Consider the following 26,919-nt stretch of genomic DNA (forward strand, 5'->3'; position numbering starts at 1 on the left):
CAAGCCGCAGTGGACCCTACCCAGCCAGTTCCGAATTGACCAATCACCGCCGAGTCTACAAACAGCCCTGCAGAATGAGATCATGACGAATCAAAATCAGGGTTTTCAGGGTCAAAGACTCGTGTTTGCCTGCACTTTGTACTTTGTACCTTGTAGCTGCGATGTTGCAGTGGCGAATTTTTAATTTAAAAGTTGTTATGTGATATGCAGTGCGGAGTACATTGTAGGAAATGACCGGAATGTAAAATGGAACCCAAGAGATCGACATGCACTGCTCTTGAGGTCTAAGAGACAATCCTTCAACAATTTAAACTTGTCTCAATTTCAATGCACACGTTTCACTCAGCGTCTAAGGAAAAGTAAAGATGGGACAACATTAGGAGTAGAACACGAGTATTGCTATTGGTACGTCTATCGACCCATCCAACCTCCATCCACCGTCAACACTTCCCCAGTCACGTAAGCGCTCGCCCGACTAGCCAAGTAAACAACAGATCCCTTGAAGTCGTCTGGATCCCCCCATCGACCAGCAGGAATACGCGCTAGGATACTCGCAGCACGCTCTTTATCTTGAATAAGTGCAGTATTCATATCTGTCGCGACATATCCCGGGGCAATAGCGTTGACATTGATTCCCTTCGAGGACCACTCGTTCGACAATGCCTTGGTGAGTTGTGCCACGCCACCCTTGGCTGCCGCATAGGCAGGTACCGTAAGACCACCCTGGAAAGACACAAGTGAGGCGACATTGATAATACTCCCACGTTGGCCGGAGCGGTTAGGTGTGCGACCGAGCATGTAAGCACCAACGTCTCGACAGAGGGTGAATACGGTGGTCAAGTTCACTTGGAGGACCTAGAAACATTTGGTGAGTCAATGATTATAAATTTTATTGGCATGACGATATCTACCTCATCCCAATCTTCCTGGGGGAACAGATGACTTGGGTGTCGTCGTTGGATACCGGCACAATTAAGTAGAATGTCGATATCATGGCCGTCTCGGACTACAGTCGCGACTATATTTGAAACGGAAACTTGTGATGCGAGATCTGCTGTGTAAATTGTTGCTTTCCGGCCCAATTTCTCAATTTGTTCCCTTGTGGCGGGGTTACTGGTGTCTCTCTGGAATGGGTCAGTTGCCGGATGTCGCTGTATTCCATCTTCAATCTGACTGTACCTGAATCAAGACAATATCGGCACCAGCTTCTGCTAGCGCAATGGCCATGGCCTGGCCAATGCCTCGAGTGCCTCCAGTCACGAGGGCTGTTCGACCCGAAAGTGAAAAAAGATCCATGGTGTAGTGTGGCTGCCAATTGTGACATGCGGGGAGAAAACCGAACTATATACCCAGCGCGTCTGGTACCCCCCACGTTCCCCGCACTATGGCGGACGGGGTCAGGCTATGTATGCCCTGAAAATCACTCAAGTCATATTTACATTGAGTGGGGGTTTAATCGTGGATTTAGAAAACTTTGCTTAGTCTAACACGATAGTTGCTAGCTAGAAAATGTACCTGGGCAGAGTTTCAACTCAGGTGGAAGTCAAAACATCGTAAACAAAAGCATTGTCTGATGCATCATGAATTAAGTCTATCTGTCTAAAGGACTACCACTCGCGGATCGATCCATCGGGTCCGTGGAACTCCTTGGGCTGCCAGGGCTCAGTCTCCTTGCTGATTCGCCGAACCATCTCTTCGTCAATGTCAATTCCAATACCGGGCTTCGACGGTGCCGCGACATATCCCTCCGTGATATCGAAAACGGTCTTGTCGACCACATAACTATTCAAATCAATGTCACCAGCCTCAACGTTGTAGTGCATACCCAAAGACATCTCCTGAATGACAAAGTTGGGCGTGGAAACGGCAATTTGCAACGATGCCGCAAATGCGATAGGCCCCAGAGGGCAATGGGGGGCAATAGCCACGTCGTAGGTCTCGGCTAAGCTCGCAATACGCCTTGTCTCCGAGATACCGCCAGCATGAGCAATATCGGGTTGCAGAACATCGACGGAGGAGTCCTCGAGGAATCTCTTCACATCCCACCGGGTGTATAGACGCTCTCCAAATGCAATGGGGATTGTGGTGGAGTTGGAAAGCTGCTTGAGAGCTTCGGGGTGCTCACATAGCAAAGGCTCCTCGATGAAGAGGGGCTGGTATGGCTCTAGCGCCTTTGCCAGCTGCTTGGCCATTGGTTTATGGAGACGACCGTGGAAATCCAAGCCAGCATCAAGGCCAAGCGCCTTGACCTGCTTAAGACGCTCGACGCAGGAGTTTAGGATCGCGGGTGAGTCGAGCCAGTTGACGTCTTCAGTAGCGTTCATCTTGATACATTTGAGACCCTGAGCAATTCGTGCCTTGCTGTGTCCCCGTTAGTGTCATCGCCTTTGATGATGGATAGAAAACTTGGGACTGGACTTACGCTGCAACTTCCACCTCGCTCGGTCGGTCTCCTCCGATCCAGGCATACACCTGCACCTTGTTGCGCACCTTCCCGCCCAGCAGTTGGTAGACAGGAACACCCAATCGTCGGCCTTTAAGATCCCACAGTGCAATGTCAATACCGGACATAGCCGACATGAAAACGGGTCCTCCACGGTAGAATCCTAGTCGCCATATTGTTTGCCAGATGTGCTCAATGTCACTAGAGGAAAGTTAGCGAAGAAAATACTAATTGGGACAGCCCAACATACTCTGCCTCATAACCAACAATGCGAATAATAATCTCATCCAAAGCTCCCTCAACAGCTAGAGAGTGACCCTCGAGGGTTCCCTCGCCCCAACCAATTTGTCCCTCGTCATCAGTGACCTTGACGAACAACCAACGGGGCTTCACACGAAAATACTCAATCGACTTGATCTTGGCCATGATGTAAAGATTAATTGAAAACTTAGAATTTAGGATCGTAAACACGACCGAAGGGGAGCGGGGTATCATTTATTCGGTCGCGATGCGCGTCAAACCCCCATTTGCATCCCACGTCCCCCACGCGGGGAACAGAGTCGGGGGAAGTCCGGGGTGAGAGCAGATTGAGTTACTGACGCATCCCCCACGCCAACGTCTTGATGTTGGTGATTGGTGGAATTACTCTATGCTATTGGTGGGGAAGTAAAATGCCCGAGGAGCAAGAAGAGCTCTTGTGCTCGCCTTACTTGAGCGGGGGTCCTAAATAGTACCGAGCTGTCGTCATTACTATAACATTGTAAAACATGACATTATGACGATATACATCTGCGAACTTCAAACTTTTCGTTCGAATATCGGTAGAGAGGGGAGAGGGGAAAGCTCGAAGACGGCATGGCTGAAGATTACAAATGCAGCTCAATGCATCTCACGTAGTGCCAGTCATTCAAAGGCTCTATACTTTCGTGCAAATACGACAGAAACCTAACTCGATATGTTCATGTAAGATGTTCATGTAAGATGTAGTAGTGCCACTGGGTGATATACAATATTTGATACCTTAGTATAGATATCGGAAATTGATGTTCTCCTTGTCCGTCAGGTCACTGAATGCAGATCGATCCAGCTCAAGCTGCCGCATGTAGTCTGCATCGTCGCCTGGAGCAACACCCTGCGCCCGGTCACGACGTCGATTCTCCCAAGCGAGTGAAAGTCCAAGAACTATGATCAGAGCGATCTCAACAAAATTGGCCACAATCATTGACCAGATGCCCAGCGAATAAACGGGGGCTTGTTCTGACTTGTAGAAGAAAGGACCGGCAATATTGCCCGCGCATACTCCCAGGAAGATCATTGCATTAGTGATTACCTTTTTTGTGTGACCGGCGATATTACCTGTCAGAATAGACAGAATAATCACAAAAGAGGCGTTGTATGAGCCCGTCAAATAGTAGCAGATCAAGCGTCCGACTTGGTTTGATTCCGGTACGTAGTGCAGACCAAATGATCCAGCCAAATTGGGAAGCAAGAAGACAATAGCAACAATGCATCGATTGTTCCGAGGTAGGCGGTCATTCACGAATACCGCCAGGAGAATCATGATGGATATGAATGCACCGTAGGGGATCTGCATCAATGTAGTGACCACTATCTCTCTGTTAGGTCTGAGTCCCCTTATTGTTGGCTAACCACTTACAGGTTGTGAATCCAAATCCCTTGATAATCAATGTACCAAAGTTGGAAATACCACCATTGGGAATGTTGCCCGAAAATCCCAGTAGGAAAAATACCCACACTTTCCAATCTGTAACGGCTTCGAGAATCTGTTTCGGCTTGAGATTCTTGTTTTCGATACCAGTTTGGTTGTCGCGCAGTCGCTCAACAGCTAGTCGCTTTTCGCGGTCGGATAGTTGAGGTGCAGTGACTGGAGAGCTGGGAAGGAAAATAATCATCACGATACCCCAGCAGGCACACAGGGCGCCGATGATGAGGAATTCATATTTCCATGATGAGAGGGCACCATTGATCTGGCCGATGCCGTAGCCCAGAAGACCGCCTACTGCGATGCCAAAGCCATTGGCAGTGTACCACAACCCGATGCGGATTGGTTGCTGTCGTCGAGTATACCACATGCTCGTGATCAACATGAAAGCCGGGTCACTGTTTGAGTCAGTGAATGACTCCGCAAGGGTAATGATAGGAACAAACCTGCAGGCCTCAGCCGCCCCTGATATGACACGTAGTACTGCAAGCTGTGTAAAATTCTTCGCAGCAGCTACGATGTGCAAGGTCAGCGCTGAACGTATCATCGATTGGGTGACTATACGTACCCTGCAACATTAGGAAAAATCCCCAAAGAAAAATATTGACTCCAAGATATTTGCCAATCGGAAAGCGTTGCATCAGTAAATTGGTTGGTAGGGACCAAAATAAGAAGCCAAAGTAGAAGACACTTGACAGCCATGAGTACTCAGTGCCAGAGATTTTTAGATCGTCTTTAATTCCGAAAATTGCAGCGTAGGACAACGTCGTTTTGTCGATCTGTTTGATCAGCCTACCATCGCCAACATTTGAAATAAAGCCAACCGTACATAATAGAATGCATAGCAAACAGATAGAAATGGTAGGATCATGAGGTCTATCTTGCGAACCAATTTCTTTTCCTCCCCTGGCTCGAAGGTTTCATGCATGTCCTCCAGATTGTCAAACAAAGCCAACGCTGCGTCGCCATCGTGAATTTTTCCCGTGTCGGTGGGAATGCCGGACCCCTCGACGTGCGTTGCTGCGGGCTTGACTGGGACATTCAACCGAGGAGATTCGGCCATGATGTGTTGCGTATGTATCATCCAAGTTCACTGCCGACTCGAAGAAAACGAGGGTCGCAGATGATGTGTTATACCCCTACCCGGGAAACATCATCCGAAGCACAAGGGGTCCATGTCACCCCGGATTCCCCAGTATTGCCAAGAAAATGAGCCGATGATGCCGATCATGTCTCACAAACTTTGAAAGACGGGGAAATTGTAACCCCCACGCTTTCTCGGGCTAACCCCGCGGGCGGGGACCTGGGGATGTAGCAAACCATTCTCCTCTTTCAACATGTCCTCGAGCAAGGCACAGCAATGCTTTTGCTTCAAGTGAATCTAAAATCATGACAATCACACGAGCAGATATTGAAAAGCATAATAGCCGGAAGTCTTGTTGGGTTGCGATCCACGGTGCCGTCTATGATGTGACAGGTGAGTAAAACTTTTCCTAATTCATATCATGCCGTTACAATTCCTAGGAAGTAGCTGATAACTTCTTCCAGATTTTTTAGATTCTCACCCGGGTGGTGCAAAGGTCATCTTACGTTGTGCCGGCAAAGATGCCACCGATGACTTTGACTCAGTCCATTCACCAGAGATTCTAACCGAAGCTCTGCCAGGTAGTGCCTTGAAGGGTCAGATCGACCCCACCGAATTGAAGCCCTCAAACAAAACACAAGGCTCTTCCAGCGAGACAGGAACCAAAAAAGAGAGTAATGGACCTCCACCACTAAAGACTCTCATCAATTTGCACGATTTTGAACGAGTAGCCCAAGAATATCTCCCCGCAAACGCCTGGGCTTATTACTCATCCGGAGCCGACGATGAGATCAGCAAGCGAAACAATGCCAAAGCATACCAAAAGGTCTCTCTGCGACCTCGGATCTTACGCAAAATCCTCAGCGTGGACACCACAACATCCGTTCTGGGCCACTCCGTATCCCTTCCAGTATATATATCACCAGTTGGAATTGCCAAGCTTGCGCATCCCGACGGTGAATGCGCCTTAGCTGCAGCTGCCGGGAAAGAGGGAATAGCTCAAGTCCTTGCTAATGGCGCCAGCATGCCCATTGAGCGGGTGATGGAAGCCCGAACTTCAGCGGACCAGCCTTTGTTTGCCCAGTTGTATGTCAACCGTGATATCAGCAAGTCGGTGGAAACGGTTCGACGAGCAGTGAAGGCGGGGGCTCAGTCTATCTGGATTACCGTTGACTCTCCGGTGGTTGGGAAACGAGAGATGGATGAGAGGTTGAATTTGAGCGTTATGGTAAGACTATAGAATCTCTAGTATCGACAGCTCTAACAAATCTATGTAGGCAGAAGATAGCGACGCTCAAGGGCAAGGGGTTGCCAAGATCATGGCGAGCTCGATATCTCCCTTCATTGACTGGAGTATTCTTACGTGGCTGCGCGAACTTACGGACCTTCCGGTGGTGATCAAGGGAATTCAATGCGTTGAGGATGCTGTGCTCGCTTGTGAGCATGGGGTGCAGGGGATCGTTCTTTCAAACCACGGTGGCCGCTCTCAAGATACGTGAGTCTTACATGAAATAGACTCGTCGATTGAATCTTCCCATACTTACTCCTTCTCAGGGCTCAATCACCATTATTGACTCTCTTGGAAATTCGAAAATTTGCACCCCACCTCATTGAGAGCAAGATGGAAATTTTCCTCGATGGCGGAATCCGTCGAGGAACTGATGTCCTCAAAGCCATTGCGCTTGGGGCTACTGCAGTTGGCTTGGGTCGACCGTTTCTGTTTAGTCTATCGGCGGGTTATGGGGAGAAAGGGGTGCGGCGTATGCTGGAGATATTGCGACATGAGATTGAGTCTAACATGGTATTTCTTGGCGCGACAAGTCTTGATGAGCTACGCCCAGAGATGGTGAATGCTGGTCGGTTGGAACGGGATTTGGTTGGTACCGTTAAGTTGTAAATATATGGCAATCCGATCACTCACTTATCTCATCAAATTTTCTTGAACCAAGTCGTTCCTATCATATCGCCAATTGTGTGACAATTCTACCGAAAGCAATAAGCACCCAGACTGGCATCCAAAAGTGTCACATATGACGCTTGTAACCCCCACGCGGGCAATGCCCGACCCCCACTGACCCCACTGCTGACCCCACTGTGCGGGGAGAACTCCAGGTTCCGTTCAATGACGGAAAATGGGATACAATTCATATACTCGTTTCCTACAAGCCCTCAGTTGTCAAGCACCATGTCTGGCCAAATTGATGTCCTTCTGTACGGCCTAGGAGCGTAAGTACTGGCAGCCTGATACAGCGCCCAACCACTAACAGTGTCCAGCATTGGCTCCTTCTACGCATTTGTCCTAAGTCGTTCCGAAAATGTGCGATTGACAGTGGTCGCACGATCTAACTATGACGCCGTTTCCGCCAAAGTACGCACAATGCGACCTCAAAACAATCAGCCAGGATATTGACTCTCATTAGGGAATCACGATCAATAGCGAGAACCACGGCCAGCATACCTTCCACCCTTACCGAGGTAAGCGCACGCTTCCAATGCACTTAATGGACCTTTCCACTCACGCACGCAGTCGTTAAATCACCTGCCGAAGCATCACCAGTAGACTATGTCGTATGCGCCCACAAGGCCATCGACCAAGAGGAAGTGGCAGCGCAATTGAAGCCAGTCGTCGAAGAGGGTCGCACCACATTCGTCATCATCCAGAATGGCGTCGGAAACGAAGTCGCATTCAGGAATCAATTTCCCGGATGTTCCATCCTGACCTGTGTCGTACGTGTGGCTCTCAGATTTTCTCATCACCAAGCTAACCATCATAGACCTGGGTCGGAGCCATCCAGATCAGCCCTGGGATAGTCAATCACACTAAATCTGAGGATATGCAGATCGGTCTGTATCCCAATACACAGATTGGTGATGCGACCGAGAAGCAGCGACTTAAGACATTTGCCAATTTACTTGAGCATGGAAAGACTCGATTCAAGGTGCTGGACGACATGCAGGTACAGCGATGGGAAAAGGTTGTATGGAACGCCGCCTGGAACTCCATCACCGCCTTGACTATGGTGGACACTCAAACCTGGCTGCACTCCTCTAAGGATGCGGAGCCATTTACCCGGCGATTGATGCAGGAAGTTATCAATATTGCTCGTGGGTGTGGTGTGAACCTTGCCGATGACCTGATTCAAAAACTGATGGACAAGATCAACGCCATGCCTGGGATTGGTAGTAGTATGCAGACTGACTGCAAGAATGGGCGTCCGATGGAGATTGATGTTATTCTTGGCTTTCCTGTCCGCAAGTCTAAGGAACTGGGTATCCCAGCCCCTTACCTTGAATCTCTTTACTTGCTCTTGTGTGCGGTTGATGGTCGAATCCGCGCGGCATTGTGAAGTGGATCTGGAAAAGCTTAGAGCTAGTAAGCGACAAAGAAGCAATGTGAAGCAAAATTTCCACGAATAATGTTTTGCAGCCCAATAATCAGTTCGCCAATAATAAAGAAGACCTTTGCTGATCGACGAAAGTCGTACTACATAGAGCGATAAGCCCGAGGTAACCCCACGCACAGCACGCACCATGTACATCACCCCACAGATGGCCTGGCTGAGCCAGTCAATGGCCTCCTCGGCCAACCTTGGAACTTATCTTAGGAAGAAGGCTCGGAATCTCCCCGCAGGCTGGGTTATGTTCCCCGCTCAGGATCATGGAGTAGTCTGTATCTGATGCCCCCACACCAACTTAAGAAGGAAAGCGCAGGATGATCCAACCTTGGAAGTTCAATCAGGTATATTGGACCTTGGGCTTACGCCAGCAACATAGAGAGACCATATATTCATCTTTTCATCCCCGGTTTGTGCAAATTACTCGGATACCCCCCTAAGACATAGACCTGGATATTAGTCATGGTTTATCTAGGCCTCTCAGGTAAAGGCCTGTTGGTAGCCATTACCTGCTCCTCAGGAATGGGCTTCATCATCTTCGGTAAGACAAGCCTAAGCTCACAATCATGTACACAATCCTTACCTAGTCATAGGATATGATGACGGAGTAATTGGTGGCTTACTCACAGCGACCGCATTCAAAGAAACTTTCAATCTCAGTTCCTCGATGGAAGGCACAGTGACAGCACTTTTCGTGATCGGCTGCCTAGTTGGATGTCTATGCACAAGTTTCAGTGGCGGACGCTGGGGTCGATTACAGATAGCCCAGGTCGGATCTGCTGTCCTCAGCATCGGCGCTATCATTCAAGCATCTAGCTACACAGTAGCTCAGCTGATAGTTGGTCGAATGGTCGCTGGGCTGGGACTTGGTTTAATCACCAGTAATATAGCTGTGTGGCAGTCTGAAACTTCATCAAGAGAGATCAGAGGTACACTGGTCGCCATTTCTCTGAGCTTTCTCATCTTGGGACAGGTATTGGCGTATTGGATTGATTATGCCATGTCGCAGTATATCACGACGGTATCTTGGAGGTTTCCAATGGCTTTCCAGGCATTTCTTGGGATTCTGCTTAATGTCATGCTATTCTTTATGCCTGAGTGTGCGTCCCTAATGCAGTCAGAGTCTGGTATTTGGAATAAGCTAACCTTCGTGCTTCTTATAGCTCCTCGATGGCTCTTTCAGCATGACCGGCACCAGGAAGGAATTGAAGTTCTTCGTCGCCTGCGATCTTCAAATGGTCAAGTGGATGAAGTGGCTTTGGCCACTACCGTGGCAGAGATTCAAGATGCTCTGGCACTCGAAAGCGAACAAAAAGGCTGGATGGATCTTCTCCGAGATGACCATATCCGCTCCCGTCGGCGAGTTGCTTTGGCCTGTCTCTTGAATGCCTGTCAGGCCTGGAGCGGAAGTACACCGATTAGTTATTACACTACCGTCATGTATGGACCCTCACCATCAACTATCTGTTCAGAAAATGCTAACAACTTTTGCGTAGCTTTGAGGACTCCGTGGGTTTTGGTCAACATTTTGCTTTGTTGATGTCTGGGTTTCTCCAAATCTGGTTTCTTATCGCTTCGTTTGGCACTTGGTATAGCATTGAAAAATTCGGACGCCGACGGTCCTTCATCATCTCTGCCATCGGTATGGCCGCTGTCATGGCGATCATGGCGGCTATGTTGGCAATCGATACACAAGTTTCCGGGATTGTTGCCGCAGTCATGCTGTTTGCCTACCAATCTTTCTTTACCTGGGGTTTTATGGGTGGTATTTGGGTACGTGGTTCAAACAGAAGAATACATGCGCTCGAAGACTCTTCCACTAACTTGGGTACTCTAGTGTTACGGCCCGGAGATTTTACCTCTCGCCCATCGGTCGAAGGGGGTCGGTCTGGCCAACGCATTTCTTTGGCTGTCAACATTTGTGGTAATCGAAGTGGTTCCCGTGGCAATTGACAACATTGGGTGGCGAACATACATCATCTTCGCATCTTTTAATCTCGCGTTTGTCCCAATGATATATTTCTTGTATCCGGAGACTGCAGGCTTCAGTCTGGAGGCGGTGGATCTGACATTCATGGATCCAAACACTTCCCCGGTGAAAAAAGCAGATGAACTTTGGAAGCTGATCCGCCAAGGTCATGATGTGACTTTGACCAACCAGGTCAATCAGAAGAAAGACGATGACCGGGTAGACCATGTTGAGGTCGCGTGATGGCTTCATGGATAGGTGACATTGTCTGTTTCCCTATCGACACTTGACCCCTGGAATAAGAGGAATTGGCTGCACAATGCGTCGGGGACTGTCCCTATATGTCACAGGAGCGTGCCCCGCAGAACTGATCTTAGAACCTATTGAAGAGGGGAATGCTCGAAGGCAGCACACTCGAGGATATGCGGGTCGATGAAGCTACACAACACAACACAACAACACAAACAACCGCAAGTTATAAAAGATATCCGTGGTCAGCGCTTGTACGTGCAGAGCAAGAGAGGTGTAGAACTGTGCTATTCAATATAACCTTCGAGCTGCTAGATATACTACCCATGCCCAACATACCAGCGTACTGAAAAACGGGTGTCAAAGCCCTAAAAGACCTGATATTCGTTTCGAGCGAAGGGCTCCGTGAAACAGATTCCTCGTCCTGGCAACAAATTACGTATCAAACAATTCCCTACATGGAAAAAATCCATGGATACGATCCCTGGGCCCCACTTAGTCGGCTACACTAGGTCGGCGCTAGGTTAGCTTGAAAACTTGCTTGGTACTAATATCGAGTTCGCGGCTCTGTTCACTTGGTCTGTTTTACCCCCTTTTTGCCAACCACGAACTTCGGCCCGAGATTAGGAATTACCATTTATCCCGACTTGGGCACTAACACTTCACATCATGATCGATCGCCCTTCACCTCCCTATCATTGGCCCGGCGGTATTCCGCCCGAAGTCAAAGCCGATCCCAATGGTGACATCACACTTGAACAGGCCAACGAAGAGGCTAAAGGCTGGTTGCTTTTTGTAGAGGTATGCTAAATATTTACCGCGCACCTGCATAGTCCACTCAGATGTGTCACGTCATGATCCCATACTAAATTGATTTTAGGAGAATTGGGTCCCCCGTGCGAATGCTAATAATATACCTGACGAGGATGGAGATTACGAAGTACGCCAACGTCGGACCTTGGTGGAAGCTTGGGCAAAGGCCAGCCAAGAATACCGTGATGTATGTCAAACCTCCTATTTTGCGTACTTACTGCTTGAAGAAAGCTTTTGAGTAAGAAGGAAGTAGAGAAGGGGCATAAAAATCAAAGGCCTCTTAGCTAACAGGAGGCCAGTCATACCACCAACGAGCCCCGGCAAGAGGTGCAATGGAGTACCCAGAGATCGTTTTACGCGATAGTCTCCACTACTACAACACGCCCAGATTTGTGTGCCTCGCACCACTAGGCCCATCAAACCCATCTAACCGATCCAAATGGATCAAACTTTACATTCTCTCTTGCCGCTTAGACGGAGAAATAGGACACTGTTTACAAGAATTCGGTGAGGATCATGGTGGACTTGATCCTAACCCGGCAACCGTTGCCGACATGTCCAATGTGCAGATGTCCGACCTTCTACCAAGAGCGTATCTCGAGATGGCCTACTTCCGTAATATGACCATGACCCGTCATGGAACCGTTCTTTATATGCGATATCCTTGCCTGAGGAATTGGTTCGTGGTCACGCAAGATGATCTCGATACCGGTCATATTACGACTGTAGAATTCAAGCCTAATGGCGAGATTGATCAATTTTTCCGTCGACGGGCTTATAATATGTGGCCTGTTTACTTAGAGCACATATCCGCTCGCAGAGAACTGGCGTATGTTATTCAGGATCGGGTTGGGGGTTCGCAATTACAGAATTCAGAGTATGTGAGCTCCATGCTTTTTTGAGTTAACGAAATGGCTAATGTCATAACAGCTTGGATATGACTCTTCCTGTGATTGATATCATGGAAGGGGCGAAAGAGCGTCGCGAATTCCTTCACCATTTTGATGGGGCGAGGGATGTGTGGACGGAGGACATCGAAATGTATGCACCAGGGTATCTAGAGATGGAGGCGGCGGGGACGGAAGCCGATTATGATCATTCTCGGTTGCTTGATCCTTATGATTGATGTAAGACATTCGATCGCGTATCACTCCGGGGATATTTACTTCCATATGCGCTTTGGTATCTGAAATTGACTTGACGCTAGCGGTTCCGACGATGATTACTGTGGCACGAACTGCGATTCCATTTACGGAGACTATGACTAACAAGGCGACATCTGAAAGTTTTGACCTTCCCCCAAACCAGGAGCTCCAAGGCCATACCTAAAATTTGAATATGGGTTTTGAATATAAGTACGTGGAAGGCAACTGTGGACCTCGGGCATTTGCAGTAAAGTAGGTTAAAATAGGAACAGCACAGATTATGTACTATCATATAATCAGATCAACTCATATTGTAACATCTTCCAGATTTTGTTCAAAGTTTGATGTACCTATTAAAAGCCAAATGAAGACTAATCTTCCAAGGTTCTCATGGCTAAAAATGCAAAATGTTTCAAGGTAAGTCGCAATATCAAATACCAGTCCTTCATCGTATTTACACCAACGGCGATTCCGCTTCGCCATCCGGCCAAGCGCCGAAGTTTAACGCCAAAACAGATCCAGCCTGCTTTATCTGTGTATTTATACTCTAAAAACACCCAAGTCCGTCAAATATATACAGTGAGTCATGATGTTCATATCAAAAACAAAATTAAAATGTCGTCAAATGCGTAGCAGGAAAATGTTAAGATGGTGATTCCCGAGCCCGTGGTTGCTGATCGGTAAGCTCTTGCAACTGGATAGAGGTAGACTTATTCGCACCATCGGCATCGGCAGCGACATCCACATCCGGATCAGAGTCGGAAATAGTATTTTGGGTATCTTGTGAATCATCGGGCAGTTTTTGGGGAGGTTCTTCGTCCACGGCAAATCGCCAGCGACCATCCGGGCTCAAGAACATACGGAACCCATAACGTCTATCCAAAGCAGCAAGATGCTCCCGTCTTTTGGAGTTAGTCCAGGCATGAGTGGTCCTGAAGTCACTCAGCATTCGACTGTGTGCAAGCCAAGGAACAACGGCACCGATGGAGCGTGGCATTCGTGGGCCTCGAAATCGTCCACGCCGGGTTCCAAATACCAGGAGCACCACCAACGTATCGAAGCCAATGATAATAAAGGCAATTACTAGCGACGGAATGGACACTATCATAGCCCAGGTGCTTCGAATGACGATGGGGTTGGTGGCGGTGACTGGGTGCTGCAGTGGTTCCAAATAGATGTCACGCCAGATAGAGAAATATGTGCTGTAAACCCATTGGTAAACGTGCCGAGTCAAGTCTATGAGGCGACCGGGTTCCAGGGAATCGAAATCAGGGTCTTCACGTTGATAAAGACGCGCGACTAGGAATCCAGCCCAGTCGTAGGAAGAAATATTGTATGTCCCGTTGATGGCTGTGGTATTACCAACGTAACTGTCAGGAATGGCGGCGAAGACCTTGTTGAATTGTCCGAGGCTGACAGTGGCGTTTTCGTACATGTCACCTTCTGTTGTAGACGTGTTTGCAACGATCGTGTGACTCTTGATCTGTCCATGTTCATCAAATTCAACGGAATAGTTTTGCATCCGCACTCGAGGCTCGCAATGCACAGCGATGGTATTATCATCGGTAATTTCGCTATCGGCCAAATAGTCCCAACGTCCTACAACCAGAACAGTTGACGTCTGGCAGACACTGCTGCCATTCACATCATTTGGCGAGAGGAAATGAATAGAGAGGGCGATACCCTCGTTCTTATTCTGGGATGGCATGGGTGCAGTGCATTCAACAGAGGAGTTGTGGAACATCGAGTACTGCCAATAGTAGTGGCCTGTTGTTTCGTTGTGAAATAGGCCATCTTCAGGGGACAAAGCTTTGCATTCCATTGCTGCCCCGATGCCAAGGGTCTCCGCGCCGTACATTACGTCAGGGTCACGGTTTTTTATGTGAACGGGGATGAAGGACTCATTAGTGCTAGTCCAGGATAGCATAGGGACACCACTCATTATGCTAGTCTGGATCAAATCATACTCTGTAAATTCAGCCGAGAAATCGCTTTTCCACATCGTTGACTGGCTATAGTTCATGGCCAAGTCAGTGGTTGTGAGGTTGGAAGTCGTCAACTCTTGGGTGAACAGACCACCCGCGACGACAGTCAGCACCATATTGACTATGCATGCGAAAGATACCAGGCTCAACAAAATATGTTTGTTACGGACGGATTTGAAGAATATCGCGGAGGGAGTCTGGGCTGCATAGTTGGTTGCTAGCGAAGCCCGAGCAGTGGCCATTCCTCGCTGAAGGTGAACCCACGGCTCCAGGACACTTATGTTGCGGTGAATGGACGTGCACAAGGAGCCAACGGAGGAAGCCACAACGGAGGGGAGAATAGACAGAACAACTTGTAGAGAGCTCGAGTCGGACTGTGTCAAGTGACGAAATTTGCCATCTCGAGCTAACGAAGCGACCACAAGGCACATCAGTATGATGACAGCAGCCAAGAGGCAAAATTCAATGATGAAGAACGGGACCACAAGAAAATGAGGCATCCGATCGACACGGACTCGTGTATCGTCTCCGAGCTGCACTGGCGACCCATCTTCAGCAAGGATTTCAAGTCGATTTCCAGATGGAGTGGGGCGCCAATAGCAACGGGCTTTTTGAAAGATGACGTTCAGTTGTCGAGTAGAAAATTGGTGAAAGTCGGTGTTGGGGTCGGCCAGGATGTTGGAAGGGTGGAGAACATCGGCGGCGATGCTGCACATGGCGGCAATTGAGCCGGGATCACTTCGAAGGAACGTTTCGCGCGACCGGTATAAGAATAGAAGGTATATCGAGGTCAAAGCCGCCAATGCGAGGATGAGCTCAGACCACAGGGCGGCAAAATTCACGATGGCGATGGCAACTTTATTTGTCGAGCTGGTTGCAGAGACGGTGGTTGGTTCGCGATCCGGGTCGAAGAGACGGCCAAGGGTGAGGACGAATGTTTGCTTAACGTCACGACGAATGCGAGCCTTGAATTCAGCTTGAGTCATGATGGCGGCAGTGTCCAACATGAGAAGTGATTCAAGATCGCCCGTTTCCACACTAATCACAGGCAATTCCGTTACCGTCTGAGCCCCAGTACTTGTGTTATCACTGATAAACAACATATCACTGGTGTAAGGAGCGTGCTCCGAAAGCAGAGCCTGGAATTGGGCGATATTGAACTCTTCTGATGTAACCGTACGGGTCGTGGCTGGGTGAATATGGATGGAAGTGATAGAACTGTTCGAGTGCATCTGGATCCTTGCTTCGGCTCTATGGTAAGAGATATCGCACGCGAACGCAACACCAGAGGCAGCGTAATCGGGATCAGATGAAGCATTGCCAGTGGCATTCACAGAGATCAGCATGCCATATAGATCGTGTGGGTCGCAGCCAGTAGTGGTGAAAGCGTGCGTGCGATTGGGATACTCCGCTGCTGCCGATTGAGTGATGACGGGTTCCCAATAACGGACCTGGAGATAGTTTGTTCCTGAGAAGAAGATACTCGAGTAGTTAAAATCCAACGTGCACGTCGATGAGGTGTTATAGTCATCCTGCGCGTCGGTACCTGTCGCGTTCCATGAGATTGTGGGAAAGCCGGAGCTGGAAACGGTTTCGTTGATGGTGACTGACGAGAGCGATTCATCCACGGGGACATCAATACAGGTCAGATCAGACCAGTACAAGGTTTGATCCATGGTCCACATCGTGTCTCCCTCACCGTCTTCGGCAGGTATTTCCACAGGCGCAATCGCATAATTCGCTGATCGTGTGCGGTGTACTTTCTTATCGGACGAGAGCACCGAATCCATCGAGTGATTTGCCTGCGTCGACATCCAACTCGCCTGGCTCTCCAGATCGACTAGGTAGGGCCAGCTTTTCATATTCGCATGCTGAATCACGTCCACCTCACGAAGCTCAAACATCGTACTTGTCAAGGCCGGGAGAACCATTCGAATCGAAAGTGTGAGCAATGAAACCCACAATACAACCCAATGATGGCGGCGTGCGGCGTTTATGGGGGTAAGGACTGTCTGACCGAAGTTATAGTTGATAAACAAGACGGACGCCGGGGCGCCTTCGGGTTGCGATAATTGGAAATACGGTTCCAGTCGAAGCACATCGAAGTCGGTTATAGTCCACACCATAAGCAGCAATAGGGATATGATGATGGGTAGATAGTTATACAGGAAGGACTGAGCGGAAGAGACATCATCAGTGTCGGAGAAGAAGACGAGGCCACCCTCCCGATTGCTATACTGCCGGATTCCTTCTAGGGTCAGAAACATGCTAAGGATGCAGCATGCCAAACCAGCGAGGTACGGCGGACGCAAAGCTATCGGGCGCCAGCCTCGATCGGAGCAAGCTGTGAGAGGAGTTCGGAATGGTGCGATGAACGCTGGAGAGATGTGGATGTCAGCATCCCGCGAATTTGTTGCCAACAGCTGAATGATACCAGGAAGTATCATAACAAAGGAGTTCACTCACCAGCACATTGTGCCCAAAACCCCCGGGGCGCCTTGCCTCCATCAACATGCATGCTGGACTTGGGCCCGGGAAGGCCGAATGGTGCGGGGAATCGGAGAGCATTGCCAAACAACGATCTCGATTATGCGCAAGCCATGGCAGGAATAGGGGTCGACAGAAGCGGGATGGGAATTCGCTACAGTCGACAAGTATCACGAATTTTCCGTATATCTGGGGGTGGGAGGGCACATGACGTACGGTGTAGAGGATGGGGAAGTCGGAGAGACCTAAAGGGGAGAATTTGCTGGGACGCGCGGTCTCGTGGGGCTTAATTCGCCACTTATAGCGGGTTCCGTTGTCTTGGCTGAGCTGTTTAGCCTTCGATGAAACTTGGCATAACAAAAAACTTGTTCGTTCATCATAGATATCATTTTCTGATATCAAGGCACGCATAGTAAATATTTTTTGGGAGTTGATGGAAAGTCCTACGGTCGCTGATCCGCAGCCATGGAACGTCCCCCCAAATAACTTCAGTTCCTGAATTGAAAACAGAGTTTTATTCCCGGCGGGACGATCTTGGCATTGATGACATGTATATACTCCTTACATTAGAGACCATCGCCAAAATCCTCGTGCATAATTTTCCAAGAATATATACACCCAACGACCCCGGGGGTAAAACTTACCCAGACATCTACAGTATGCTGTATCCATTGATAGGCCCACAGCTTCAAAGCTCCATCCATTCAACGTTAGCCAAAACGCCACCAAATTGTCGTAGTCGCCGGCTCAGCCCCATCTCCGAAGAACTGTGAGGCTGTTCCTTATTGAGTGATTGTGGCTTGCTGCCCGCCTAGCGCTTCCGACCGAGCCTCCTGTGCCTTTGCAGCCTCCAAGTCACCGTGCTCAAGAGCAACCGTGGTGCGAGTGCTCACACGAGTCTTCCACGCTGGGGTCCCCAAGTATTTGATGCCATTGGGATCCTCGAACATGGCTTCAGTCTCTTCCAGTGTCTTACCAGCCGTCTCAGGGAATGCAAAGAAGACATGGATGAACATAACAGTGTTGAACACCCCGAACAAAATATAAGTCTTCCAAGCGATGTTCGTGAAGGCCGACGGAGTGAAAAGGCCTAGCGCCGTGTTGAAGGCCCAGTTACCCGAAGTGGCTAGTGCGACACCCTTACCGCGCAGACGCAAGGGAAACAGCTCGGGCGGGTAAGTCCATGAGGCCGGACCCCAGGTAGGTGCATATGAAGCAACGAACAAGTAGGTACACGCGACCAGTCCTTTCGAGGCGGCGCCGCTTACGCTCATTGACACCTCCGGACTGCTTCGCTCAGCCATGGGGATAATGGTACCCTGTGCGGCCAGAATACCTGCGTTCGCGAACATGAAAACGGTCATCAAGAATGCACCCACCAGCATGGTTGGGCGACGTCCCCAGCGATCCTGCCAGAGCAGCGCAGGGAGGGTCATGAACACGTTGATGATATATTCCACCGATGATGAGAGGAGGGCCGAGTTACCGCTGTACCCGGCCATGGTAAACACGTAGCTGATATAGTACACTGGAGGTAGTGAAACGAAGTTAGCCAATTCCCGATATGATGCAAAGGCGACGTAGAAGAGGAAGCAAAGATTATCCAACTCACTCATGACGTTCATTCCAGTAAGCTGGGACCAGATCTGCGTGAACAAGGCGATGACCGTGCGGTTGATCATTCGCGGAGTAAAAAGACTCAGATAACTAACATGACCGAACTGTCGCTCCAATTCACACATATCCCGAATGTCCTGCAGCTCAATGGCAACGAAGGGGTGATCTCGGTCACCCTTACCATGGACCAGGGCAAGAACTTCATGGGCTTCCTCCCATCGGTCCATACGGGCCAACCAGCGAGGGGATTCGGGCAATAGCATCATCGCGAAAAATAGAACAACGGCGGGGATCATCTGCAAGCCCCAGGGGACGCGCCAGGCTGCAGCGCTATAGTTGGACGAGTCTTTGCCTCCAATGAACGAGCAGCCATAGGAGATACTTCTTGAGTCAGTTCATCGCCATCTTGTAACCCAATCAAGGTGATAACCGAGGAAAAAACATACTAGTACATGATTAGGATACCCCAAGTAATAGCCCACTGCTGCAAGCCAACGAAGCGACCACGCTTTGAAGGGGGCGATAACTCCGAGATGTAGACAGGGACTTGTGCCGATTCAATACCAACAGCCAAACCGTTGATGACACGACCGACACACAGCATGGCGATATTTTGCGAGGCGCAGATCAAGACTGACCCGACGATCCTAGACACATACAGTCAGCACGAGAAAACGGAGAGTAACATTCTCAATCTTACCAAATGAGACAGCCCAGCATAATGGAATATTTGCGACCAACACGATCTGATACAATTCCAGAGATCAAAGCACCTAACCAAGAGCCAGCAGCCATGGAGGCCGTGACACCACCTTGACTTAAGGAGCTAAGACCACTGCAATCAGCATCGTCATTAAATGGCGGACCGTTTGGACCCTGGTTGAAGTAACACTTGTAGGCATTTTCCGACAACTGAGCGGACATCGACGAGATGTCGAAGCCGAAGAGGCCGCCGCCAACGACGGCGACGGAGGCAATCACATAGATGTTCCCAATCACCATGGTGGATTTCGGAAGGAAAACCCAGCTTGAAATAAGAGAAGTCCCTGCGTCAAAAAGTGGGCTTCGGAGGGTACTTATATAGGGAGTACATGTCGGGCCATGCGGGTCTTGAGCGAGGTACCAGGATTCAAAAGGGGTCCTAGAGACGCGTATAAACAATGACTTTGCTCTTTAGCGAGTTTAGCTCGACGCGATGTCGCATGGAATTCATCCCGGGACCAGCAATACGACCTACTGGGGAGCAGCGATTGGTCGATAGCTGTGCAGTCTTACGCAACTCGCGACGGAGTCTCCCCATGGGGTTGAATTTGACCCACGTTGCAATAATATTCTGGTTTATTTCAAAATTTCTTATTCGTTGCTGCTGTTCTTTCCCCGCACATCCAATTCTCATCTCGAAACCGCAAGGTCAAAGAAGTCGACCTAACATACTTGATCTCAACTACTTCATAGATGACGTCGATCTATACGAATGCCGTTCTTCCTAAGTTTCCGCAATGGCGTTCCGGCAGAGCATGGCAAAGCTTGGCTACGGGCTGTGGCGTCGCTTCTCGGCGTCGCTTCATACAAATAGAGATTGGATGACCCCGTGCTCCTTAGCGTAGAGTCATTCCGCCAATAATAAGTGCCCAAGTTGTTCGTGGTTTCAACCTTCTCTTGGCACCCTTCAAAGTTTCGAGGGAAGGGCGCTGGAAGGATGCACCCCCGGTCTAGCGGCCTCGGCACCGTCCAGTCTTCGTGGATCGTGGCGGCTCGGGTGTCGCCTGTAAGGGATAGTGATCGACATTAACCCATCGGGCTTGGTAGGTTACAGCTCGGTGATAAGGCGCCCGAGCCCGAATTTCACGGACGCGACGTGACGTTCGGGGGCATGAAAAGTGTATTAAATGGCGGGAATTTGTCGGACTTACCTGTAAATACATCCACATTGTCTCAAATCCTGTGACGGCCACGGCCGCGATGTGATGCCTTTCAAGGAAATCTCCAGAAACATTTTTGCGGAGAACCCCACTCCCCATCTGAGCTTGACCTTGTGGGGGCCCTTGCGACGTGGGGTCCGTGTCACACGATGCGTCTCCTGCATGTAGACCTACACTCTCGTTTAGCGAACCGGTCACCAGTCATTCGCTCAGGGCCGAAATTCACTTTGAAGGACAGATGTAAGAGGCTGAGAGCTTGAGATGTGGGTGATGGCACTGATGGATGAGAAGGTCGGCACATGGCAACGCTCGGGCCTTACAGTCATGGCCCGTGCGTACAATTGTAGCTTGACGTACCGGATTTCCTTCGCTATTCTACAGTGAGTGCCGCCGCTTGGATGACGGCGGTCAGAGTCAGGTTCACCTAAATTTCAGTCTGGGCTCAGGCTCACTGAGCTGGTCATAGGTAAGTCGCAGCGATAAATTTTGCACACAATGGGGACTATGGGAGTTTAGATTTTTTTAATGTCAATTTAATAGCGCCATATGAGATCTATGGGAAGCCAGCGGCCTCTGGAATGAAACAAATTGCCTCGTAAGACATGCCCTTACGGGGACACAATGTGCCCTTCAAATAGATACATGCGACTCATAGAAGGAATCCCATTTTGTTGGGGATTGAGAATCACAGGTGCAGCATTAATGTCATTCACCGGAAGCTGACCTTCGTCTATCTTATAAACTGCTTGTCCATAATTTGGTTTAGACGACTGCATCTCTGACAAAGCCCATCCAAGACTTTTCGAGTATGCTGCGTTCCTATTTCAAATGCAACTCTTTCAAGAAGAATGCGCTTCAACATCAGTCGTCGGTCCCGATACACATATTTCACTCCATTCGCTTCACTTTTTGCTGAAGACAGATTCTCATCTGTGACTGATAGTCCTTAAATCCTATCTGTTTCTGTTTATTTTATTTATTTATTTTATTTATTTTATTTATTTATTTTATTTTATTTATGTTTGTCAGAAAAAGTCTTCGAGGGATTTAAAGAATAAGGTATGTTGTATGGACTTAAACAGGTGATGAACAGTTCCTGTGATTCGCTTGTGAGATACGCCAATTTTATCTCGCTGAATCAGGTCTCTGTGTGGTTCGACAAACAGTCGGGCTAACAGCTTCTCATTTACACTAGGTCGAGATATTTAGTTGTTGGGTATTGAATGGCACGAGATCGCTTAAAAGCTTTGTCACACCCCACCGCCTTTTCCCCAGCTTTGCTTACGTCAAGCTCCGTAATCGCCGAACTTCTACGCTTTGTCTTGAACACCACGCTCTACGCAACGAAAAGTTATCTAATGGCTGGATGTCGGAAAAACCGCGAAAGCTTCAGCGCATCTCTATGGCCTGTAGGTTCCCCAGCGTTCGATTTCTTGGTGCTGGAGTCTCCACTCTTTAGCTTAGCGGCTTAAACTCCGGACATGAGGCCTGCATTTACTAAGTACGCAATCTAATGCAGGCGACTTTTGCCACAGACGCAGCATAAAATGCAGCCATAGCGAGGATCCCCTAGGTCGTTGTCAAAATTGTGTGGACTTCGATTTGCGGTGCACCTTCGATCGCCCGGCAAAACGCCGGGGCGTCAAGTCTGGCTCTCGGGCGAGAGGCCGCGATCCTCGATTTGTGAGAGCATCAGTCAATAATGCTATTCCTACAGCGGCAGAGACTGCAAGTAGCGGAAGAACCCTCCGTTCCTCGAATTCTCGCAGTCCGTACCGCACATCGATCCCCGGTGATCCCGGGCCTACCTTCAACCATGGCTGGTCAGCAGCCGAAGGGGATGAAGATGACGGGGTGCTGCACGATTCTTGGAAAGCATTTGCCATTGCCTGTGACCGACAAATACGAAACTCAGTCCAGGTTTATTTCGAGATCGTGTATCCAATGTATGATGAGTCCCTAATCCTCCTCGCTTACTGCGTTGACTAAGCATATCACTAGATTTCCATTGTTTCACATGCCGTCATTCATAGAGCAGGTCAACAACAAAAAGCATCTTCACAATAAAGGTCTCTTTGCCTCCACAATGGCTGTCTGCGCTTTGGTCGCCGGTCGCGCACGTGACGGTGCGTTGTACTCTAATCGGTGGGATCGAGACGAGCTTATAGATCCACCGTCCGAGACTTTCTTTGCAGCTGCAAGGGACTCAATTCCCCGAGACCTTATCGCAGCCAAAGGTATCAATTATATGCGGGCGTGTGCCATACTAGCTATCGCCAGCATTCAAAACTCCCAGATCAAAAATATGCAGAAGTATTCCGGCTTATACCATGCCTTGACTTCGATGGATGGCCTCTATGACGAGAAGCTCTGGCCCAACGACTTGACTGCAATTCAGACCGAGGAGCGACGCCGACTTGTATGAAATATACCCTTCAATTGTTACTATTTTGCTGACACATTGATAGTTCTGGTCTATCTACACATTCGATATCTATTCGACCATTGTATGGGGTGGCGTTATTCGATATCGTGAAGCACATTCCTTAGTGCGCTATCCTAGCGAGTTAGACGACGAATTCATCACAGAGCGCGGCTATGGCGTGCCCTCTCAACCCCAGGGCTTGAATTCGCTTCCAACAGCTAACGTGACTGTGGTCTCCCGCCAGCCTACGCCCTGGTTGCGTGGTTGGAACTTCACTACAGACCTTTACCGCATCCTTGAGCATGTAGTCGATGGCAACAGACGCCGCTTCTCTTCGGCTAACGGGACGACACAAGTTTGGTCACTATTTAGTCCTTTATCAATGTCAGAGCCAGCGGTAATGGATAAAGTCCTTACTATGTACTCAGCTCTTCCATCACAGTTTCGGGAAACCCCGCCCACTACGGGAGACATGTCTAAGGATCTATTCGGGTTCCAGTCAGCCAATATTCAGGCGACGCTACAACTTCTTCGGATGGAGCTCTTGTCCACCGAGGAAATCGGGGTGGAGCGAAAATGTGATGTAGCGGGCGAACTGCTGAGCGTTTTTTCGAATGTACCCATCGAGTACTTGAGAGCCATCAGCTCCCCCTTGGTATGTGCAGTCCCCCTGCTTCTCTGGAATGTGTACTGATAATCCCAGCTCCATCACCTAGGCGGAATTGGCTACATTCTTGGCTCTGTCATGGAAGGGAGTCTATCTGAGGAATCCTACACACGAGCTCGCACATTACTGTACGTTATCCTCATTCAGTGGCAGCCACTTGAGGCCTAGCTAACATATCTACCTACAGGCTTGAAATGGCAGATCTCTTACAGCGTCTCGAAATGGGCCTACACCGTGCCTCGGGTGCAGGCGAACGATTGCGGTCCCAGGTTGCTCGAATAGACGGCTATATGCGGGACTCACTTCTTCTGAATCTAACGTCACCAAATAACGCAACGCAAGTAATCGAAGCAGACTCCGAACTTGCTGTCCCATCCGCGTATGCACAAGGGACCCCCGCCGTCGAAGCCTTGCCTACTGCTGGTCTTGACCAAATGTCCCTGTTTCAGCTGCCACAGGAACTTCTCTCAGATTGGCCATGGCCGTTGGATTCTCACAATGCCGAGGGACTACTGCCCCTGGCATTCGAATGATTCCAGTTATTGGCTGACGAAGGTCTGTGATTGGCTAATACAACAACTACTGTACATAGTCGCAACATGAATGCGTCTGTACTTTATAATTTAGCATGCAATCCTTATTGCAATACGTGTCATTGTACCCATGAATACCGTTTCCCAGATCATTTACCATTTCTGATCAACCCCCTTCAATATATCTACCAGATTCACACCTTAATGGGTTACATTCCGGTATAATTGAATATCCGTCAGGGATTCTATCACGAACCAGCGGATCGCTTTCTGAGGTTGTTCAGCGCGGTGATGGTTGTACTTGACTCGTTGAAAAGAAGCAAGCAAAATATATCAGAGAAGACAGGCAGTTCATGGGGTGATCTGTGACATCTTCGAGGGGGCAACAAACCGGAAGAGCTCTCATACCCCGACCGTAGGTTCGACCTTGTCTAACGCGTTTTGGTCTTTGGCCAAATTCTGCCTATGGGCCTGTCACTCTTGTCGTGACGAATTGATCGAGGGGAATATACGCAGCGTTTCATGCAATATTCTTACTTATGCGGAAGAAATTTTCTGAATTCAATTTTGAGAGATCTCCTGTAACATGATGCAAATCCTTATTAAAGCATTTGCCGGCTGCGTGTCCTCATTGACGTTAAATATAAACATGAAACCCCCAAATATAATACATCTAAATAATCCCAGGCAATGAACTGCAGTCATTTTTGGTGAGTTCCTCCCAAATTTTAATTTTTCTATTTCCACTTGTTGTCGAAAACCTTGCCATCGACATAGTTGACCAGCTCCTTCACCGGGGAGAGATGATCGCGACCAGCACCAAAGAGCACACCCTGGCGCATGACCTTGCGGTAATTCTTTCCGGGAGAGACCTTTCCAAGAACGTATTCTTGACGAGTCTCGACACGTGTAGGGACAGGAATGGAGCGGCCCACCACGGCCTCCATACCCTGCCAGGCGAAGGTGATAGCCTCCTTAGCCCCAGCGGGAATGCCGGCTTCATCCAGCATCATAATACGGGTGTTGGGGTATTCCTTCTGGAGGAAAGCTGTGATATTAGGGTTGTATGCACCACCGCCGCACATGAAGATCTCGGCGATCTCTAGGTCTTTAGGAGCATAACGACGGTAGTGGTCCACAATAGCCTGAGCCGTAACACGGGTGATTGTGGCGACCACATCGTCCGGGCCAAGACCCTTAGCCTCAGCCTTAGTGATGAAATCATGGGCGATCGTGTCACGGAAAACCTCACGACCGGTAGTTTTAGGCGGGTCTAGGGCAAAGTACGGGTGGCGCAGGAAGTCATCGACGAGCTCCTGGTCGACTGTACCGCGCGCACCCATCTCGCCATCTCGGTCATACTCGCGTTCGCCATTAGTATAGTGCCGGACCACGGCGTCAATGAAGACATTGCCTGGGCCGGTATCAAAGTCGTAGCATTCGTCAACGCCGCCGTGGCTATCTGGAGGGATGAAGCACACGTTGGCGATACCGCCGATGTTCTGGCACGCACGTAACTTTGTCGGGTGGTGTAGCACTAGCGCGTCGAAAAAGGCAATAAGCGGAGCGCCCTGGCGTCCGGCAGCTTGGTCGCTAACGCGGAAGTCCGTCACGGAGGTGATACCGGTGCGCGAGGCCAGGAATGAGCCCTCGGCCATGGTCAGTGCGCTTCGGGTCTCGCCTGCTTCAGGCATGGAGAGCAGCCAGATCGTCTGGCCGTGGGACCCTAGCACGTCGATCGACTTGATGTCGACATTGTAGTCCTTGCAGAACAGGTGCACTGCCGACGCGAAAGTCTCGCCCAGGATGACGTTTACTTCTGACAACTCTGATGGCGAGGTTTGGTTGTGCAAGATCATGTTCATCACCCGCTTCTTGATCACGGGCTCCAACGGGATCTCTCCATACTGCAGTTATTGTTGGTCGTGCTCCGAAAGAAGGATAAGAAATATTTACCTTCAACAGCTCAAAGTGCATGGGCGATTCCGGAGTCTCTTGACGGAAGCGGCAGAGGGCACAATCGATGCCATCCTTCATTCATCGTAAGCTTCAACTTCTTCTACTATAGTAAGTAGGCTAGGGGACTCACCATCGATGTCCCGCTGTTTAGACCAAGGACGGTCAGATCCAAGGAGTGGCCACCAGTGCCGTTAGCCATATCCGAAGCCATGATTTGATTACAACAACGGGTCTAATGACGATGTCAAGAGTGTAGGCAGAAAGTTGTGAGCGAGAATTGCGTCTTATTTAACCGGAGCCAGAGCCCCATCAATGACCGAATGGTGGGGAACAGCCTCCAGCATTCTACTAAGCCAATCTCCATTCAACCCTCACGCCAGAACTGCTAAATTGTCGGATAAACGGTCGGCTAGACGGGAAAACGGCAAAGCGCCCAGAACCGGCAACACGCTTATTTCTCCGCGCCGTGGTAAGTAGGAGGCCGAGTGAACCCCGAAGCCGAG

General features: G+C 49.4%; 11 protein-coding genes across 11 annotated transcripts; 5 read left to right on the plus strand and 6 right to left on the minus strand.

The window, feature by feature from the left end:
- Window positions 1-411: 411 nt before the first annotated feature.
- Window positions 412-1,296, minus strand: N7503_001897 (uncharacterized protein; the record flags this gene model as incomplete). Its single annotated transcript, XM_057061444.1, has 3 exons — window positions 412-855; window positions 912-1,124; window positions 1,180-1,296. The coding sequence occupies 3 exons, from the start codon at window positions 1,294-1,296 to the stop codon at window positions 412-414; spliced, it is 774 nt and encodes a 257-aa protein (XP_056925406.1).
- Window positions 1,297-1,607: 311 nt separating this feature from the next.
- Window positions 1,608-2,869, minus strand: N7503_001898 (mandelate racemase/muconate lactonizing enzyme family protein; the record flags this gene model as incomplete). Its single annotated transcript, XM_057061445.1, has 3 exons — window positions 1,608-2,361; window positions 2,423-2,644; window positions 2,694-2,869. 3 exons carry the CDS (start codon window positions 2,867-2,869, stop codon window positions 1,608-1,610), a joined length of 1,152 nt encoding a protein of 383 aa, XP_056925407.1.
- A 595-nt stretch (window positions 2,870-3,464) lies between these two features.
- On the minus strand, window positions 3,465-5,229 carry N7503_001899 (uncharacterized protein; the record flags this gene model as incomplete). Its single annotated transcript, XM_057061446.1, has 5 exons — window positions 3,465-4,051; window positions 4,101-4,564; window positions 4,613-4,679; window positions 4,735-4,945; window positions 4,996-5,229. 5 exons carry the CDS (start codon window positions 5,227-5,229, stop codon window positions 3,465-3,467), a joined length of 1,563 nt encoding a protein of 520 aa, XP_056925408.1.
- Window positions 5,230-5,555: 326 nt separating this feature from the next.
- On the plus strand, window positions 5,556-7,147 carry N7503_001900 (FMN-dependent alpha-hydroxy acid dehydrogenase; the record flags this gene model as incomplete). The annotated part of the gene is made up of 4 exons (XM_057061447.1): window positions 5,556-5,643; window positions 5,715-6,478; window positions 6,528-6,745; window positions 6,805-7,147. 4 exons carry the CDS (start codon window positions 5,556-5,558, stop codon window positions 7,145-7,147), a joined length of 1,413 nt encoding a protein of 470 aa, XP_056925409.1.
- Window positions 7,148-7,435: 288 nt separating this feature from the next.
- N7503_001901 (ketopantoate reductase family protein) lies at window positions 7,436-8,597 on the plus strand (the record flags this gene model as incomplete). Its single annotated transcript, XM_057061448.1, has 5 exons — window positions 7,436-7,476; window positions 7,525-7,618; window positions 7,671-7,725; window positions 7,778-7,977; window positions 8,025-8,597. 5 exons carry the CDS (start codon window positions 7,436-7,438, stop codon window positions 8,595-8,597), a joined length of 963 nt encoding a protein of 320 aa, XP_056925410.1.
- A 510-nt stretch (window positions 8,598-9,107) lies between these two features.
- On the plus strand, window positions 9,108-10,857 carry N7503_001902 (uncharacterized protein; the record flags this gene model as incomplete). The annotated part of the gene is made up of 5 exons (XM_057061449.1): window positions 9,108-9,186; window positions 9,239-9,745; window positions 9,809-10,085; window positions 10,142-10,418; window positions 10,483-10,857. The coding sequence occupies 5 exons, from the start codon at window positions 9,108-9,110 to the stop codon at window positions 10,855-10,857; spliced, it is 1,515 nt and encodes a 504-aa protein (XP_056925411.1).
- Window positions 10,858-11,532: 675 nt separating this feature from the next.
- Window positions 11,533-12,802, plus strand: N7503_001903 (uncharacterized protein; the record flags this gene model as incomplete). Its single annotated transcript, XM_057061450.1, has 4 exons — window positions 11,533-11,664; window positions 11,744-11,863; window positions 11,976-12,553; window positions 12,607-12,802. 4 exons carry the CDS (start codon window positions 11,533-11,535, stop codon window positions 12,800-12,802), a joined length of 1,026 nt encoding a protein of 341 aa, XP_056925412.1.
- Window positions 12,803-13,464: 662 nt separating this feature from the next.
- On the minus strand, window positions 13,465-17,324 carry N7503_001904 (DUF3433 domain-containing protein; the record flags this gene model as incomplete). Its single annotated transcript, XM_057061451.1, has 2 exons — window positions 13,465-17,183; window positions 17,273-17,324. The coding sequence occupies 2 exons, from the start codon at window positions 17,322-17,324 to the stop codon at window positions 13,465-13,467; spliced, it is 3,771 nt and encodes a 1,256-aa protein (XP_056925413.1).
- Window positions 17,325-18,075: 751 nt separating this feature from the next.
- Window positions 18,076-19,912, minus strand: N7503_001905 (sugar porter family MFS transporter; the record flags this gene model as incomplete). Its single annotated transcript, XM_057061452.1, has 3 exons — window positions 18,076-19,291; window positions 19,357-19,557; window positions 19,611-19,912. The coding sequence occupies 3 exons, from the start codon at window positions 19,910-19,912 to the stop codon at window positions 18,076-18,078; spliced, it is 1,719 nt and encodes a 572-aa protein (XP_056925414.1).
- Window positions 19,913-22,198: 2,286 nt separating this feature from the next.
- N7503_001906 (uncharacterized protein) lies at window positions 22,199-24,457 on the plus strand (the record flags this gene model as incomplete). Its single annotated transcript, XM_057061453.1, has 6 exons — window positions 22,199-22,241; window positions 22,352-22,778; window positions 22,834-23,251; window positions 23,301-23,912; window positions 23,961-24,052; window positions 24,112-24,457. 6 exons carry the CDS (start codon window positions 22,199-22,201, stop codon window positions 24,455-24,457), a joined length of 1,938 nt encoding a protein of 645 aa, XP_056925415.1.
- Window positions 24,458-25,194: 737 nt separating this feature from the next.
- On the minus strand, window positions 25,195-26,657 carry N7503_001907 (UPF0075 domain protein; the record flags this gene model as incomplete). Its single annotated transcript, XM_057061454.1, has 3 exons — window positions 26,547-26,657; window positions 26,414-26,488; window positions 25,195-26,364 (listed from the first exon to the last, which is right to left on the minus strand). The coding sequence occupies exons 1-3, from the start codon at window positions 26,625-26,627 to the stop codon at window positions 25,195-25,197; spliced, it is 1,326 nt and encodes a 441-aa protein (XP_056925416.1). The 5' UTR covers window positions 26,628-26,657.
- Window positions 26,658-26,919: the final 262 nt, after the last annotated feature.

Source organism: Penicillium pulvis, assembly GCF_028828015.1.
Source record: "Penicillium pulvis strain IBT 33274 chromosome Unknown contig_12_segment0_segment0, whole genome shotgun sequence".
NCBI classification, from domain to species: Eukaryota; Fungi; Ascomycota; class Eurotiomycetes; order Eurotiales; family Aspergillaceae; genus Penicillium; species Penicillium pulvis.